Source organism: Seriola aureovittata, chromosome 21, assembly GCF_021018895.1.
Source record: "Seriola aureovittata isolate HTS-2021-v1 ecotype China chromosome 21, ASM2101889v1, whole genome shotgun sequence".
In the NCBI taxonomy this organism is placed as follows: Eukaryota; Metazoa; Chordata; class Actinopteri; order Carangiformes; family Carangidae; genus Seriola; species Seriola aureovittata.
The window spans coordinates 5894906-5912166 of NC_079384.1; the positions used below are offsets into that span (position 1 = coordinate 5894906).

A 17261-nucleotide genomic window follows, 5' to 3' on the forward strand; every position below is an offset into this window, starting at 1 on the left:
TCTGTATTTATTCTCTCACACTTATAGCTCACATATACAGTGAGGAATAAATGAATCAGAGAAAGTGAAAGTGACATGAAATGATACTGAGATGCCACTTTTTTTTTCATTCCCCGTGGCACCACAGTTATCAGCTTAATTGCCGAGAGGTCATTAACTCCTCACTGTCTCCAAAGCTTCATTAACTTTTATTCCCCACGAACAAATTAATAAACGAATGTCTTGAGCCAGCGGGTCCGTGCCGTCATCCTACTACAACCAATCCAGGAGCTTCCACAGACACCTTTTTTGGTAATCCTCTTTCCTTAGAGGAGCTGTCCGATCAGCGGCACACTGTGCGCTCGCGCTCTGCCTGTGCCAGGAATAGTCCCGTTTACACAAGTCACATTAACCGGGCTTACAGTGACCGACTCGTTCTTTATCGGATTTTCTGCTCAGAATTTCCTTGATGTTGTTGGCGAGGCATGGCGCTGCTTTGTAGGAACAGATATACGTGATGTCTTTTTTGGAGTAGACTTATTTAGGGTTCACTTTTACGCGCTAAACTTCAGATTGGGTTCCGTCAGAGAGCGATAAGGGTTTAGTGTTTGGATCTTTTCACTTCTCCCTTCATTTTCCCTTTACGGTGAACGCCGCCGGTATGTTTTCACTTTTGTGCGGATTGTTGTTTTGTGCGCTGGGCTCCGGTCAACTAGCGAGCGGCCAGCCGGACGATGGAAAGCGGTACATCTGCCGGGCGATACCCCTCAGCGGCGATGCCAGTTGCCCTGTGACGTTGTTACCCGAGCTTAACGCCGGGAGCCAAGAAGAGGAGCTCAGAAACACTGTCATGCAGCTACGAGAAACAATTTTACAGCAGAAAGAAACGATCTCCAAACAGCTTGGCACCATCAACGAGCTAACCACCAAGCTGTCCCTCTGCGCCTCAGCCACCGACGATAGAAAGTACGAGAAGGGGGGTTCCTGGGGGAAAGAAAAGCAAAATACAATGGGGGATGTTCCTAGAGATCCTAATGACACCATTGACAGTCTTGGAAAAACCATGCAAGGGCTCAAGGACCGGCTGGAAAACCTGGAGGTAAGGCGTCACCAATTGCGCAAAGCATACCCTCCCTGTGCCAAATCTATGCCATGCGTAAAAGCACTGTTTGATTGTCGGTGCGGATTTATAGGATTAGGACACATTGTAGATGCACAGCTCAGCATTAGACTGGCACTTGAGAATCCTTAGTGGGCATGGTGGAGATCAAACAGAGGCATCTGTGGGAAAGAGAATGATTGTAGAACCTCACACTTCTTATTACACAGGACCCATTAAGGGACGTGCGTTTATTACAGGGTACTCATCGATCGCCTACAGTGTTAAAAAGCTTAAACAATATCTTCCTCACAGACTTGAAATGACAGCCTCACAACATGTAAGTCACTCAGATTGTTTATTTCCAGCCCCCATGGAAAACAAACGTGGAAAGTTTCCATAGATGATTTAACAACTATCAGAATTAGAAAACTGACCAGAAGCTTATACAGTAGTCCAACAATGGAAAGAATGTATTTCTCTCCAACTTGCACTGATGGAAAAGTCCTGAAAGTTTATTAATAGGTCTGTCAGTCACTCATACAGAAGAATCACAGTGATGTAAGGCATCACTTGCAGTTCTCAGGAGGCTCATAGTCCCTGATTATCTCTGTGCTTTCCCTGCTTATTTTGTTCTGTCCATCCTTCCTTAGCAACAGCAGATGAGGGCCAACGTATCCGGCGCTTCGTTCCCCAGTGAGCTCCGCGACCTGCTGCAGCGACGGCTCGGGGAGCTGGAGAAACAGCTCCTGAAGAAAGTCAGCAACCTGGAGGAGGAGAAGAGCATGCTGTCTAACGCCACAGCCGCGTACAGGCTGAAGACGGAGAGCACGCTGAACGCCCTGGTGGAGAGGATCAGTGAGCTGGAGAAAGGTGCTGGAAAACACCACCTGTCAGATTTACAGCAGTACAGATAAAGTCATGATAAACTATTGTTTTAATGTTAGGGAAGTCACTGAGAATTGAACAATGGTGCATGATGCTACAAACACATGCAACCTGGTTTTTCCTTTAATACACTAATGGAGAGGAAGTAGAGGAGGGCGCTCAGGGATATAAACACAGTCTGATGAATCAGAGACTGTGAAATAAAAGAGAGACACATGCATATTTTTTTTTTTTTTTTACATAAAAGGGATCTTTTTGTTGAGGCTGTTTTGAACCACAACTGTCTGTGAATGAAGGATAAAAGAAGGCGATGCTTTTGTTTCCTCACTTTCATTCCCAGACAGAGATTAACAAGTTCAAGAAAAGACATAACCTCATAGGACACCTCTCACCTCTCCCGCCCCGCCCCCGTCTCCTCTCTCTCCTTCTGTCCGCCTGTCTCATTACAGGGGGAGGAGACTTCAAGTCCCCAGAGCAGTTTAAGCTGTCTCTGCCCCAGCGGACCAACTACCTGTACGGCCGCATCACAAAGAGCCTGCCGGAGATGTACGCCTTCACACTCTGCATGTGGATCAAGTCTAGTGCCACTCCTGGCATAGGGACGCCCTTCTCGTACGGAGTGCCGGGCCAAGCGAATGAAATAGTGCTGATCGAGTGGGGCAATAACCCGATAGAGCTTCTCATCAATGATAAGGCGAGTACTCTCTTGTTTCTTAATTCTCCTGTGTGTAAATAAACTTTGAAGCCACAACTGAGTACAAAGTATTGTGACCATAGGTTGCCCAGTTGCCTTTAGAGGTACGTGATGGAAGGTGGCACCACATCTGCATCTCCTGGACCACACGGGACGGCCAATGGGAGGCTTTCCAAAACGGAGAGAAGCTGGGAACTGGTGACAACCTGGCGGCCTGGCACCCTATCAAACCTGGGGGAGTCATCATCCTGGGGCAGGAGCAGGTAAGGAAGCGTTGGAGGAAACCCCAAAATGTCAGGGGGAAATGAGTGATCATATCTGACACATCCCCGTGTCTTCTGATTTAGACATTAACCTGTCAAGATCAAAGAAAGCACAGAACAGACAGTGAAACACAAAAACAATATACCATCAACTCCCCAGTGCAGCATGTTCACATTAAGTTAAACACTTCAAAGCCCAATGTCAAGTAGCTCTGCTAGTGAGCAATGTTATTTTAGACACACCTTTGCAAACTGCAGGTGAAAATAAGAAAATCAACCAGACCTAACGCAGCAGTAATAAGATGGTGGCAGGTTATCATGACAAAATAATTATCAAGACAACAGCAGACCTGTCACTGCACACACATGCCGAGTTCTCCCCCTGGACCAATCAGTGCATTATTAACAATGTGAAAACGGATGAACGAGATGCATCTGTCTCTGTAGGAAATCCAACCAGCAGTGTTTGACACTTTTCAAGCCACATGCCCGACAACAAAGTATGAAAAGCTGCATCCAGCAAATTTAAATTTATAGTTAGATTGTCATAAGATTTGGTGCAAACATTTATTCTCCCCTCAGGATCAGTTGTAATAACCTTTCATCTCATGCCATCATCAGGTCAATGTTTTTATTAGCTTTGTTCATTTTGATTAATGACCAAATATCTGCAAACTTAATCACATTTCCATCAGCCTCAGCTGCGTTTTGTGTTTAGCGCACCTGCTAAACATGTTAGCATTGTCAGAGTGAGCATGCTAACATTAGCCTTTAGCTGTAGCCTCTATGTCTTGTTAGCATAGTAAAAGAAATAGCTAAGTTGGACAGCAGTAAAGTACTTGATGATAATATACATATACTGTCAATCATAGTCTAGACAGATCATTGTGTGACATGGTGAGACAATTTCAGACAACATAGTGTCCGCTGTTGCCGTCTTTATATCATTTTGAAAAGGCCAAAGGAAAGTAATGAGAGACATCATTTCCAGAAGTTCAATCAAAATCCAATCAGTGGCATTCAAGTGCTTTACAAATAGGTGGGACACTTTTAGGGAATTCAACAGAGACCAGACATGAAAAATGTCAGCAAGTCTATAAATTGTTTTAATCATTTGTATTTTTCATATTTTATTTGTTCATTTAACAGTTTAATTATATTTTCAGTATGTTTTTACTCTCCAACATGAAGGTCTATCGATTCATTCTTTTCACTGCCAGGAGGGGAAATTCTGATAAAAGCTTGGAGTCCCATTTCAATATACTCAGTCTAGTGATCCTGGACTGAACTTATAAAATGCTCACCATGTATTAGTTTTTTAATCATACAGTAGATTGTAACCTTCCCTCAAGGCTGCTAAAATCAAAAGATTCCCAGAAATGAATACTAAGGATTTAACCTCAGTGTTGTCACTGGTAGCAACTGTGCTCACAGCTCAGACGAGACCAGAACAAGGCAGATACACACCGTCAACCCCTGAAAGTTTAAGTTTAATGAGCCGGCCATCCACGGTCCCACAGACAACCCCCTCCTCCTCACAAAGATAATTACCTTTGATAATGGGTGTTGTTGTTGTTGTTGTTGACGATGCTTTAAATGGACCCCCTCCTTTTTATGGCCCTTACAGGACGTGGTGGGCGGGCGCTTTGATGCCGGACAGGCCTTCGTGGGCGAGCTGAGTCAGGTGAACATTTGGGACCGTGTTCTGAAGCCAGTCGAGATCCAGTCGATGGCCAACTGCAGTTCTTACATCCCCGGGAATGTGGTCTCCTGGCTGGCAAGCAATGTTGAAGTTTTTGGGAGGGGGGCATTCAAACGGCCTTTGGAGATGTGTCAGGAGCGGCTGCCCAACGCTTAAAAACTGCCTGTCTGCTTCTCTCTTCGTTAGCTGGTGTTTCCATCCATTCAGCATTTTGTTTGCTCTTACTGTAAAGCAGTTTATGGACTGTATGTTACACCTGCTGTCTGCTTCGCACAGAGATATGAGATAGGGTCTCTCAAAATCAAACGCTCGCCTACACACGACAGTTGTGGACAATCGGATCCTGCAGCGTTGAATGTGGTAACACACCAAAGTGCAAATTTTTCATGTGGAGGCTGAACAGAGACAATCAGATAATCAGAATCAGCCATGATTAAGGTACTTTAAAACTTTCACTACACCCACCATAGCAAGAAAGGTCCCCTCAGGTATTACTGCTAACACCAACCCCTCCCCCCTCCCTCCACACTCAGAAGCTCTGAAGTAATGAAAATCCACCTTAGTCCGGCGCAGACACACGCATGTACTGCTACTACTACAAATGCATTGAACTCCAGACTAGCTGACTGTTTGGCTTTGGCATGTGAGCTGGTGTTGCGTGCTGTGTGGGAGGAAAGATTAAAGGTCTGGCTAATGTTATGTCTCTTCCTTAACTAGGGAATGGGCTTAGAGCCAACATCAATCACACCTCTGATCCTGACGTATTCGGACATTTTTAATTGGAAATGTAACTGGAAAAATGCTATTTGGCACTTTATCTATTGTGTGGTAATGGAGCGTGTGTGCAATAGACTTAGAAACACTACTGTTGATTTAGTTTTCCAGCTTATGTAGGAGTTAGGGAAAACCTTACCTTATTGGGAAGCTTGATTCTTCCTTTGCGTAACTGATACCAGTGATACTAGTGAGTCTATCACAGTGCTTTTTCTCCTGCCTTTTCCATTTGAACAAAACTTGTTTAAAATGGTGAATCATGTTTATATATATTCTTATATATATATATATATATATATTTATATATATATTCATTAGTGTTGTGATATATTTTTATCTGGGATTTGTAATGTTGTTGCAGTGGATATTGTAACCAAGCATTCAACAAAAAGATGATATAGACTAGAATTATCAAAACTCTCCCACATGTAATTTGAATGTACATGTCATACATGAAGCATTTGTATGTGTTGTGTAATTTTCCATCATTTAGTGTCTCTGTCCAGGCAGATTTTAGCTTTTTATGTAATCTCGGTTTTCAGTACATGTGTAAGGTACTATCCACATTGTCTTGTGGCCTTGTAATGGAGACTTAAGTGCCAAGTGTTGAAAATTATTTGCTTTGCCAATGAATGAAAATGTGGAAAATAAAGAAAAGTACTGCTGCAAAATTAATTTACAAATGTCTGTGTTTCATCCGTCAGCCATTGCATTGTGCTCCCTTTATTTTACGTATATTTGGTATTTAAGAGTGAACATCAGATCATTCAGTTAATCTGTGCTAGACTTTGTTTAAGCATATGGCAGATCTACACCAGTTTAAAATCGCCTCTTGTTAGCGGTATCTGTCAAGCTGGTAAAGTGACACAGGAGTGACACGAGCAGTAAGCAACACAGGCTGAGCAGGGTCTTTACACAGAGAAGGCTTTGGTCAAGACAACAACAGGTGTCCCGGGTGGCATTAGCAACGCTTAACAGATGAGAGAGGCCGAAGGGTCATGGGTAACGTCACAGACACACTCCCTTAGACCGAGAAACTCCTTTCGAACTCGCAGTGCTCTGAAAACGTCTCAATTAGGCCTAAAACTTTACGCCGATTATTTAATGCAAAGAGCTGATCATGTTGCTGCTGAATTAAAGCAAAACTGAGCAAACAATTACATCAAATGTACAATGTGCTCTCTGATATCTGATATATTTAATGATATTTTTGCACTTGCCTGCTATATATAGCTCTCTCTCTCTCTCTCTCTCTCTCTATATATATATATATATATATAAAAACCAAACACGCATTACATTGTATTGGCCTTTGAAGGCAGCAGCAGGGTTTTGGTGTTGCAGCCTTCACATGATGCTCTTGAGTGAGATTGTCTGATTAATTTGTGTATTTCAGGCGGTTTTCCTTGTGGCCTTGTCTGAAGACAGAATTTATTCAGCTTAAATTTTCATGGCATAGTGGAAGGCAATTTTTTTGTTCATCTCTTCAGCCTTTTTTCTAGAGTGAAGAGGGGGGAAAAAAAATGCAGTAACATAAGAGTCTCCACTTCAACTTGATCAATAATAGTCATGGAAATGGAAAGGATGTCCAAGGCTGGTCTGTATGTGTTTGTATCTGTTTCCAAGTTTAGCAGCTTGTTGTTTTTACGTCTGATATTAAAAAGCTAGATTAATGGATAATGGTTGATTTTTGCTGTGCCAAATGTAAAAGTAATGACGCATCAAAAATGATTTAATAATAAAACACATAAAGATGAGGTGTAATGAGTAATTCTTAAAGGCAAATTAACGAACCTAAAACAGCGTGCAAACACAAAACTTAACTAATCAATCAATTTCACAAGGTGTAACAAAATCAGGTTGTTGAAGAAAAATGGAAATAATGATGTGGAAAATGGAACAGCACAGATGGACGTATAAGCAGGCTTCACAGTTTTGTTATTGACTGGAGAACCGCTTGGAATTCACATTGTCAGCACAGTCAGGGATTACTTAAAGCTGCATTAATCAAATGTGTGTCATGTTAAATAGTGACGGACCCTCAGAGAGAATTATCATCCAACTCCAACAGTTCCTCTCAGCTCCACGGAGCATTTTAGCATTCGTCCGCTCAATGTTTTGGTTTTCTGTCCTGCAGCTTTAATGTCTCGGTTCAGTCTCACTGCCTCTGTTTTCAGCACATGGGCCTCTAAAAATCCACTGCACGCTACCCGCTCATTGCCAAAACAGCAGACAGACACTGTTGGTGACTGGCCGATGAACACGGTGGAGGTTGGGTGGGAGAGTGAATATTAAACTTACATTTGTCAGGTGGCCAGACACATGACGAATAAAATAAAATTAGTGACAAATAAATGCTAATGTATCTGCTGAATATGTAAATAAACAACTGTTTGCAAATGTGTTCGTCATATCAGTTTAATAAGGTGATGATATTGTATAACAGTGTTGTGTTCACAGCGGCCCACAACTGCCCCCAAATGACCAATTTAAAAAAAATCTGTTAGTGCTGCTTTAATCACGGTGGTTGTGGCTTAGTATTTTAGGTAACACATTTCCAACCACAGAGCCCCCAGATATTATTCCACCCACATTGATGTGAAGGCCTGATAAAGCAACATCTGCTCAGAAACTTTTTAACTCTCCTTAAAAGGAATATATATGGTGATGTTTATGTTTTCAGTGGAAAGATCAGTTATAGCTTATATTTTTAACAAGCTGTTTGTGAGTTTAGACCGCTATAAAAGTGTTTTTTCCGTTGAACATGCAAAAGTTGCTAGTTACATTTCCAGGTTCATTTGTGAGAGTCTCCCAACCCCAGATATTCACATGAGGCAGCTGCAGCGGATGTGAGTGAAGTGAGGAGATCAAAGCCTGGTGCATCATAAGTTATTCTTCTCAAAACCGTGGACGGCTGCAGACTTTAACCCCAGCAGAGTTTTAGCTCAAGGTCGATCCTCTGACGGGAGTGAGGCATTCGTGGAAACACCTGCAGCTCCTCACAGCATCTCTGACAGCTGGCATTCATCAAGAACCTCACGATTAATAATGTTGTGACATCTCTAACCGAGGACAAGCTGTCATCGAACGCCATCAAGGTATAAAACAGCATAAAAATAATCTGATTGACGTCAGCACAGTTGGAAAAGATTCAAGGATTTTGTTTTGTGTGAGCTAATCCATCCTTTTTGTTTGGTTTAATTCTTCTCAAACCATTTTCCCTTGACACTTTGATGTTTTTTTTTAACTTAATAATTACCACCTGTTACTTGGTGCTAAATAACGATTCGTCTCGCTCAGCATCTCAGTTACTGCAATGACTTTCTTTTTATAGTGTAATATATCTTAGAATGTGCATCATGGCGTGGCGAGGGTTTACTAGTAAAGGCCAGATTTCCTTCATTATGAAAGCGTGTGGATAGAAGCGTCAGGTCAGTCAGTCAATCAACTACTTTCAGACTGAAATCTGAAACTCGAAATAACTATTGATGAATTGCCATGGAATTTGGTTCAGATATATTTATAATTAGTTATCTCCTTACTTTTCCTGCTGCACCACCACAAGGGTAATGTTTGTGGTTTTGAATGAAAATCCTCGACAACTATCGGGTCGATTGCTATGAAATCTGGTACAGACATTCACGTTGTCCAAAGTTTAAAATGTTCACAGCGATTCCCCGACTAGCGCGACAGTCAGGTCAAAATTTCCGTATATTCAATTCTGAGGTTAACTGATTCAAATCTGAGATGCGAGATATGAACTGATGCGCTGTTTGGAAGTTTTCTCTGCCACCGAACGTGGTTTCTCGCGGGTGGTTGTGATTGTCGCTTGACAAGAGCTTCGGCCATCGTTGACTTTATAATACAAGAGATTATGACACACCCCCTGAGCAGCACTCCGTCTTCAAGGCACACCGGAGGCTACAGTGAGTCGCTATCGGAAAAGTGACGAGACGGGCTGAGGCTATCTGGTTAGCGTGCTAACTGGAGCAGAACAGATGTGATAGAGACAAGAGTTGACATTGATGTTGCTTTCCACCTCTGGAGACAGATCTTAGCGCGAAAAGGAATAAAGTTTGATGCTGAACTCTCAATGTTTCTTCTAGACTGATAAGTAAACAGCTGTTGATGCTAACGCTGGCTATAGCTCCTTTAAGTCTGACTGGATTCAGTAGCCTATAAACCAGTCCTCCCCCTCTGCCCTTCACTTTCTCAGTCACTTTGAAACTAGATGTTCCAGTTTCTCTTATCTTCACTATTGTGTCCAGCAAGGCTGAATATCACCACCCTCCTCCAGCACACAGCCATCCTCCCTCTTAACATTAGAGCTATCCAACAACTCCCCCTCTCTTAGTCTTTGTAGTTGTGTTACTGGTGTGTGTGTGTGTGTATGTGTGTGTGTGTGCGTGTGTGTGTGGGGTGTTGTGTACATTCGTTGCGCTGTCGAATAGCGCTTCTTCAAATGTTTCAAGAAATCAAGAAGTGTTGACTTTCTGTTCTGGCTTCCACTCCACAGAGATCAAACTGATCTCAGAGCAGAAATTATACAGTTATTAAATTCTTTTATATTTAGCGCTGCAAGAAAAAGCTGATACAAAGAAAACATATGTTTTATTCTTTATCTTGAAAGCAAAGCAATGCCCACATTTACACATCAATATATAAAAGAAGAAAAATAAATGAGTAGGTCTGATGCATCCACAGCATGCTTAAATTAAAACTCATTGCTTAATCATGAGCTGCACTTGAGCCATTAATTTATTATGAGTTCATCTGAATGTCAGCCTGAGCTCAGTGACTCATTAATTGATCACTATCACCTATTTTAGGGAATATGCAGATGGTATTTAACTTTCTAAACAAGAACGTCTAAACCAACAATTAACACATCTTAGACCATAGTCCTAAACAGGCAACTATGCAACTTGATCTATTAAGAAATACCATTTCAGGCTATGTGTGTTGTGCACAGATTTAGCTATATAAATCCGTTATGGTGATATGTGACCAGATGACACTTATTACAAGTTATTACAAATGCATATATGTGCATGTAGCAACAGTATACTGGAACACAGATAGATAGCAGACAGAGCAGTCGTATGATGGTTAAGAGGAGTACTGAGTCCCATACTGCAAGATAAGTGGCTCTTTCTCTCCTCTCTCCATGTTGGGGAAGTTGAAGAGAATCGTGCTTTGTCCATCGGAGTCTTGGTTCTTCAGGAATAAAGCGTTACTGGAAGTTGAAATCTGCAAAATGACATTTATACAGACAAATGTCAGTCAGTCATCGAAATGTCTTTTTGGTTAAAAATTGCTTTTAGATGAAACGCAGTTGCACAAACAGTGAAAATCAATCCCACATTCATAGTACATTGAATTTCTACTCCGAAGAGAAATACCTGTTGTTCAGGTATAATTCAATCCTAGGCACAGACAGCCTCCTTGTGGCCAGTTACAGCATTAAGTGCAATCACTGATTACCTCAATAAGGGTTAAGAGTCTTTGCATCAAAGCTAATGTAAACATATAAATAAATACTAATTACCCAATCTTAAACAATATGATGAAATACATATTTTTACTACCACTTATTGATGTGGCCTGGATGATCTTCATCTGAAATGCTGACCCCTGATAGTATATGCATGTCCTGTAATCACTTTGCCCCATTAAACCCAGGGCAATGAAAAGTTAATCTGAAGCATAAGAGAATACAGGTCACATTCGGTCCGTCATGTACCTGAAATCTGTTGTGATGAAGAGGGCGGCAGGCGATAACTGTGATGAAGGAGAAAGTTGCAACAAGAACGGCAGCACATGTCAGGATGAAGAACATGTGGGGGTTGGCTGAAATCAACACAGAAAAAAACATGTTACCTTTGAGTGTAGTTATCTTAGTAACAACACATGATTTGAAAGTGCAGTCGTATATATATGGATCACAGTGTGTTTTTATACAATGTGAATATCCATGTCTGAAATTCTCCAGTTTTTCATAGAAAGGAAAGTTGCTTCCTATTTAGTAGGAAATTGACATGAAAAGTTGGTTATTATGAGTTTTTCTTGGATAACAACTTCAGTTGAATCACAGCGACAACGAATCAATTGAGCACAGCAGACATGTGCCGACCAGTCGGCTCGCTCTCCTCCGACATGCCAGGATTCCTCCATTTTCACTGTTGCTTCTCTGTCAGTGGAACTAACGCAGCTAAATGGCACATGGTAAGTTTTATCTGAAACACCTCATGACACAGTAACAGCTCCCACTTTCAAGAATCCTTTTGATTGTAAAAAAAAACCAAAACAAAAAATAGGAAATTAAAAGTAGTTAGCTGTGTGCATCCACTAGATCAAACTGATGAATCATCAAAGAGTCATTGTGATTTATTTACTCATTCAAATTACAAAAAGTCTGCGCACTGAATTCAAATTAAAAAGGAGATTAATCAAAGAGTTTATGAATAAATCAGATCTTCTGTAAATAGAAACATTAAAGAAATCAGTTTGGTTCATTTTATAACAACATGATAAATTAATAAGATTTTACAAACAAAACAACCCAATTCAAACTCCACAACTGAACAGGCATTTCGGTTCTGTTCATGCTCTTTCATTACGTTGCTGCACTTTCCCGAGCTCCCAAAATATGATCCTGAAAACGTTACATACAGGTGAACTAGCTCCATCTGTTCTACCTCTCTTATCTATATTGTCTCTATGCTGATCTCAGGGTTATAGACAGATTTATTACAATTGTTATACTGTGTAATACGCAGTGACATGTTTACAGGCTATAATTATAAACAGGGCAGGTCCCCACTGCAGACAGTATATGTACATTCAGTATTTCACTGCATGTGTAATTACTATGATCATTAGGGACGAAGGATATTGAAAAACTTTCCATCGTTATGATTTCTGTCAGAGAATCTGCTTTTGGTTTCAGAGAAGAATCATAACCGCAGAGAGACGCAGCAGGATTCCTGTGTCTGATCAGATCCTTGTGTCTCTGGTTATGAAAATAAAGAAATAAAGAAATTGATTAATGAGTCACTTTAAAAGCTTTTGCGGTCTCTTGGTCTTTCATATTCACTGGTACTAAGTGTATAATTAGAAATCTCCTTTCATGTCAAATTCACGTTCTTATGAATATGCAGTTAGAAAAGTGCACATTTAGCTTCTTACCTGATTTTAACATGTTTTGTTTATTCAAATGAGTTTTTATTGTTTTTAAATGCAATTTTAATGTCATCTTAATGTTTTATATTCAATGTATTTCCACGACTCTGTAAAGCACTTTGAACTGCTTTGTGTCTGAATGATGCTGTATAAATAAACTTCCATTCCCTTGGGAAAAACTTCTAGTATTTATACCTTTCCCATGTTAAGTACAGTGACATTTTGTGTGTATTTATGTTTTCATATTGACAGCCGTGTTGCTCTTGTCAAGTTAAAATAAAAGTATATTCTGTAGAGTTGACTAACGGGGAGTCACAGGTACTGAAACCTGTTAAACCTCTCGGGGTCGTTCACAGCGTGATGTCACATGGGAGGGGTTGAGGGTTTGTTGTGGTCACATGCTCTGATTTCATCACAGAGATCAAGGTGTCAGGTGATCAATATGGCTTTGTTTTACTGGTTTTTCTCCCAGTTCAAAAGGCACCAAAGGTGAAGTAGTCTCGAGTGTGATGTCTGTTCTCCAGGTGATGTTGTAGGTGTGTTCTACATCTGTGCTCAGATTAGTGGAGCGGTGGTATCGCAGCTCCCCTCCCTCTTTCACATCTCACTTAAACCATCCATCCTCTGATTGGATTTGGACATTTCAGCTGAATGAGATGAGTCTAAACAAACACAGAGCTTTGGTCTTGTTTCATCACTTCATGACAAAGCACTTTTAATATTATCTAACAGATGTTTGAATGTGAGTTTTATAACCCTTAAATGGCAAAGAATTTCCTAAATCTTCAGAGAAACCGTGTAACCATTCAATTATGGCTTTGTTCCAGCAACAGCAACGTGCTGTAATACATGTCAGTCAACAAGACTTTTAACTTGTCTCTCTTTTCCTGCACATCTTCTTTCCTGAGTTTTGCCTCCCCTCTTCCCTCCCTTTCCGTCTTTTTGTTATGGAAAGTAGCATGTTAACGCACTGGTATTTGTGTGTGTGTGTGTGTGTGTGTGTGTGTGTGTGTGTGTGTGTGTGTGTGTGTGTGTGTGTGTGTGTGTGGTCACTCACTGTTTTTCTTGACATAGAGGCTGAAGGACGTCTCCAGCTTGCTGACGTCATTGCGGACGCTGATGTCCAGGCAGTGGACACCAGCGGAGGTGAAGGTGTGGTTCAGTCTCAGGGTGTTTTCATACAACATGGTCAGTGTGCAGCCCCCCCCCACATCTGGCACGCAGTTAGGCAGGAAACGCCAGCACACCCACATGGGAGGACTAAAGACACACACAGGGGAAATTAACCTTCATTATCATTATTGTTTATTTTCTGTTTCTTTTATTTTTTCTTTTTCTAAATGTGAAAAAGGAAAATAGGCAGATAAATAATGGTGTCTTTTTCACATCGATCATTTTTTATCTCAATGGGACTTCCTGGTAAAATAAAGGAAAAATAAATAAAAACAAATTATTATTTCACACTCTTGCCCATTGAACACACTACATTTGATGGGAAAAACTGAAATGTAATGAACGATGAATCTCAAGTATCTCATAAAATACAGAGATTAATGAGTGATCAACAAAGACATACACAGGAAAATTAAAGTGACTGTTTCATTGGAGTCTGGACAAGATACGTGCTTTCTATTCTGTGCACAATAATTGATTGCAAGAAAAAGGAAATCAATAAACAAAATGTGACTTACCTTCCATCGACGTGAAAAGCCAAACTGGTGTTCTGAGACACCTCATAATCTGAAGGGCCCTTCAGCTCGATGTTTTTGATGGCATCTACAAAGTTAATTTCACTTATTAGTCATTTCTCTACTTACTAGGATTAGTTTAGCTCAAATGAACTTTGATAAGACTTAAAATACAAAAACATTCTTTTATTAAAATCTGTTTCAAGAGTTCCTTTAGTACTGAGCATCTAATGACAGTTATATCAGATCATCTAACAGAGCAAATTCAGTTTCTTGGGTTTATTCATTTTGCATTCATTTCCATACGTTTGCTGGAACTGCACCTGGGACCAGTGACATTACCAGAGCCTCATCATCGTCTCACTGCAACAAGTTGCTGATGTATTTATAAAAAGCGAAAAACTACGAACCGAGCACTTGAACATCTGTGGAGTAGACCCCGGTGATCAGAGGGGCATATTTGGTCACATTGACTCCGACTTTCAGCCGCAGAGTGTAGTTCCCTGATTCTGAGTAGTGGTAGCGGACAACTGGCTCTGTCCCTTGGATCACTTCTCTGCAGCGGAGACCAAAAGAAATATGAATGATAAAGAAAAGAATCCCAAGCCTTTGTGAAAATTCAAAACAAGGAAAAATCCTTGTACCCGTTTCCTAAATCCCACGTATAGGAGAATTTTGCGGTGCTGAAATTCCGCTGAGGATCGAAGAGTTCAAACATGGTCTCTGTGGGAACATCTGACGCCAGTTCCCCTGTGTCTCTCACATAAGTGGCATTTCCCTCCGTTTGATAGAAAACCAGCTTCCCAGCAATATTTTCTGTTTAAAAGAGAAGATATACTTCATTAGGAAGCCGCTATGCCTGTAAAAAATGAATAAAACAAATGATGACCTACCCAAATCTGTCATAGGGTCTGTAGTCTCTGCCACACCCAGGAGGACCAGGAGGAGAAGCATCAAGATCCATACAACATTTTTTCTGTCAATATATGTCCCAAAGTTTAAATATGGATTTTTTTTAAAAGGTTAAATGTCTTAAATGAAGGAGACTTTGGATTTACCTGTCCATATCTGCTGGTCCTCTCGCAGGAGATCACTGGAGGACCTCAAGTAGGAATAAAGTTAATGCTGAAATCGGAGTGATTGGACACGGGGGAGGAAGGGAGGTGGAGGGGGGTGGAGGGGGGTGGAGGGGGGTGATGTGGCTCTTGGATGCAGATAAGAGCCGTAAAGGCTTGAAATTGTCACCATGCGTTTCAATCATGTGGCTGGAGAACAACAACAACCAGCTTTTGAACAGGAGGCTCTGGTCTGGGTCACATTCCTCTCTGTGATGTGGGACATCTTCTCACATGTTGCAGGTTTCTATTTTCATGCATCTGTGAAACAGAAAAAAAAAAAGAAGTGAAGCCGAACTTCACAAGGACAGTGGAGATTAATACGTTTTAGTATGAAGCAGGACATATCCACACGGTGGCGCTAACAACCCAAGAAATACACAACCAATAGGTTATAATTACTGTGACTATCCCTAAATTATGTTTAGATGAAGTTACCAAGTTTAAATATAAGGTTAATATCAAATGGAGCAGATAGATATGATCATATGTGTCTCTCTTATTAGCTTACATTCAGATTTACCTGTAAAACTTAAGCTTCCACCTTTCTCTCTCTTGCATACACATAGTTAAAGAAATATATGATCAAGAATGTAAAGACTTTCAAAATATACAATACGCATAAGGAATAAAACAGAGCAGCTGGCAACTGCTTACGTGCTAGGGTCACTTTGTGTTTTATTTTACGGAAATTTAATTAATGGCAAATTTGAGTTAAGTTGGGATGAACAACAAACTTTGTGTTCATAGTGCCGGACAGACAGGACAACATTCACCACTGGCTTTTCAAATGACAGGATACATCACCGCCACCAGGCCATGTCAGGTTTTACAGTAAATGCCAAACCATCTTTTTCAAAATGAACTTTTCCTGCATGTTTTTAACACCCTGCAATATTTTATAGCCTAAATATGTAGATTACAATGTTATAACCTAATTTTACACACAGAGACACAGCACCCAAACACATTACTCAGGTGTACAGCACTTCATACGCTGACATATGAAGATCGTATTGGAAAGTTTTAAATCCAATGTGAGTGGCCTGTTCATGTGTGAATTTGATAAAGACTAACAGTGGTGAAATATAACGACGTCCATTTACTCAAGTACTGTACTTGTATTTCTCTCTTTGTGCCTGTTTTGGGACCCGTGGCCACCAGAGAGCCCTCAAGATCACTGATTTTTTATTTCTTTTAAAATATATATTATGTTAAAGGTCATCATATGAAAATTCAATATTATGTTAAGGTACTGGCTAGCTAGTACTAAAGGTTTAATGAATTCCCACTGCCTCTGTCAGTGCAACACAGCTACAACTAGGCTGCATCCACACCAATACGTTTTAGTTTTTGGCGTCCACACTACTCTGAAGATTTCAAGCCCTTAAAACTGAGGCTTTTGGAAACGCTGCTGACCCTGTTTTAGTTTGAAACTGACTTTTAGGAAACAATGAGGCAGACACCCATGTTAAGGCCTCGTTAAGGCTTAGGCCGGCCCTGTGCTCCATAACATTTACATTAAAATATAGTGTGAAACATAGTTATTCAAACACAAAATGAATCAAAATATAATAATACAATAGCCTATATAGTAATTTGATATTCACAAAAATACTTTTTGATCATAAAGGTCAACTTTATTGTAAGGGCAGCTCACCTTTACTGGATGTCTGTGATAATGTTAATGATAAATTGTGAAACACATTTGGCATGTATTGGTGAGTTAAATAAAACAAACACACATGTGGTTTTAAAGTGTTTACTGATTAATGAATTGTTTGCTTGTGTGACTGTTTTACTGTTTCTTTGTGTAGCAGTTTGCCGAGCACATGGTTCACAGCGGGGATGCCAGGCTCTTCCACCTCCTTGTTCAC

The 17261-nt window shown here is 40.6% G+C and overlaps 2 protein-coding genes across 2 annotated transcripts; one reads left to right on the plus strand and one right to left on the minus strand.

Moving 5' to 3' along the window:
• The first annotated feature begins 352 nt into the window (after window positions 1-352).
• On the plus strand, window positions 353-6074 carry nptx2b (neuronal pentraxin IIb). The gene is made up of 5 exons (XM_056365941.1): window positions 353-1078; window positions 1732-1951; window positions 2416-2660; window positions 2744-2923; window positions 4551-6074. The coding sequence occupies exons 1-5, from the start codon at window positions 641-643 to the stop codon at window positions 4779-4781; spliced, it is 1314 nt and encodes a 437-aa protein (XP_056221916.1). The 5' UTR covers window positions 353-640; the 3' UTR covers window positions 4782-6074.
• A 4434-nt stretch (window positions 6075-10508) lies between these two features.
• Window positions 10509-15223, minus strand: tmem130 (transmembrane protein 130). Its single transcript, XM_056366643.1, has 7 exons — window positions 15163-15223; window positions 14914-15085; window positions 14680-14825; window positions 14273-14357; window positions 13639-13841; window positions 11143-11249; window positions 10509-10649 (listed from the first exon to the last, which is right to left on the minus strand). The coding sequence occupies exons 1-7, from the start codon at window positions 15221-15223 to the stop codon at window positions 10509-10511; spliced, it is 915 nt and encodes a 304-aa protein (XP_056222618.1).
• Between the last annotated feature and the right edge of the window lie 2038 nt (window positions 15224-17261).

What these genes read in the sequence shown, in the direction of transcription:
- nptx2b (XM_056365941.1), top strand. Translation starts at nt 641, where the DNA reads ATGTTTTCACTTTTGTGCGGATTGTTGTTTTGTGCGCTGGGCTCCGGT. An exon ending in ACCGGCTGGAAAACCTGGAG is followed by an intron (nt 1,079 to 1,731) that starts GTAAGGCGTCAC and finishes ATCCTTCCTTAG; the next exon opens with CAACAGCAGATGAGGGCCAA. An exon ending in GATCAGTGAGCTGGAGAAAG is followed by an intron (nt 1,952 to 2,415) that starts GTGCTGGAAAAC and finishes GTCTCATTACAG; the next exon opens with GGGGAGGAGACTTCAAGTCC.
- tmem130 (XM_056366643.1), bottom strand. Translation starts at nt 15,223, where the DNA reads ATGCTTCTCCTCCTGGTCCTCCTGGGTGTGGCAGAGACTACAGACCCT. An exon ending in ACGTGGGATTTAGGAAACGG is followed by an intron (nt 14,826 to 14,913) that starts GTACAAGGATTT and finishes TCTCCGCTGCAG; the next exon opens with AGAAGTGATCCAAGGGACAG. An exon ending in CACAGATGTTCAAGTGCTCG is followed by an intron (nt 14,358 to 14,679) that starts GTTCGTAGTTTT and finishes TTAACTTTGTAG; the next exon opens with ATGCCATCAAAAACATCGAG.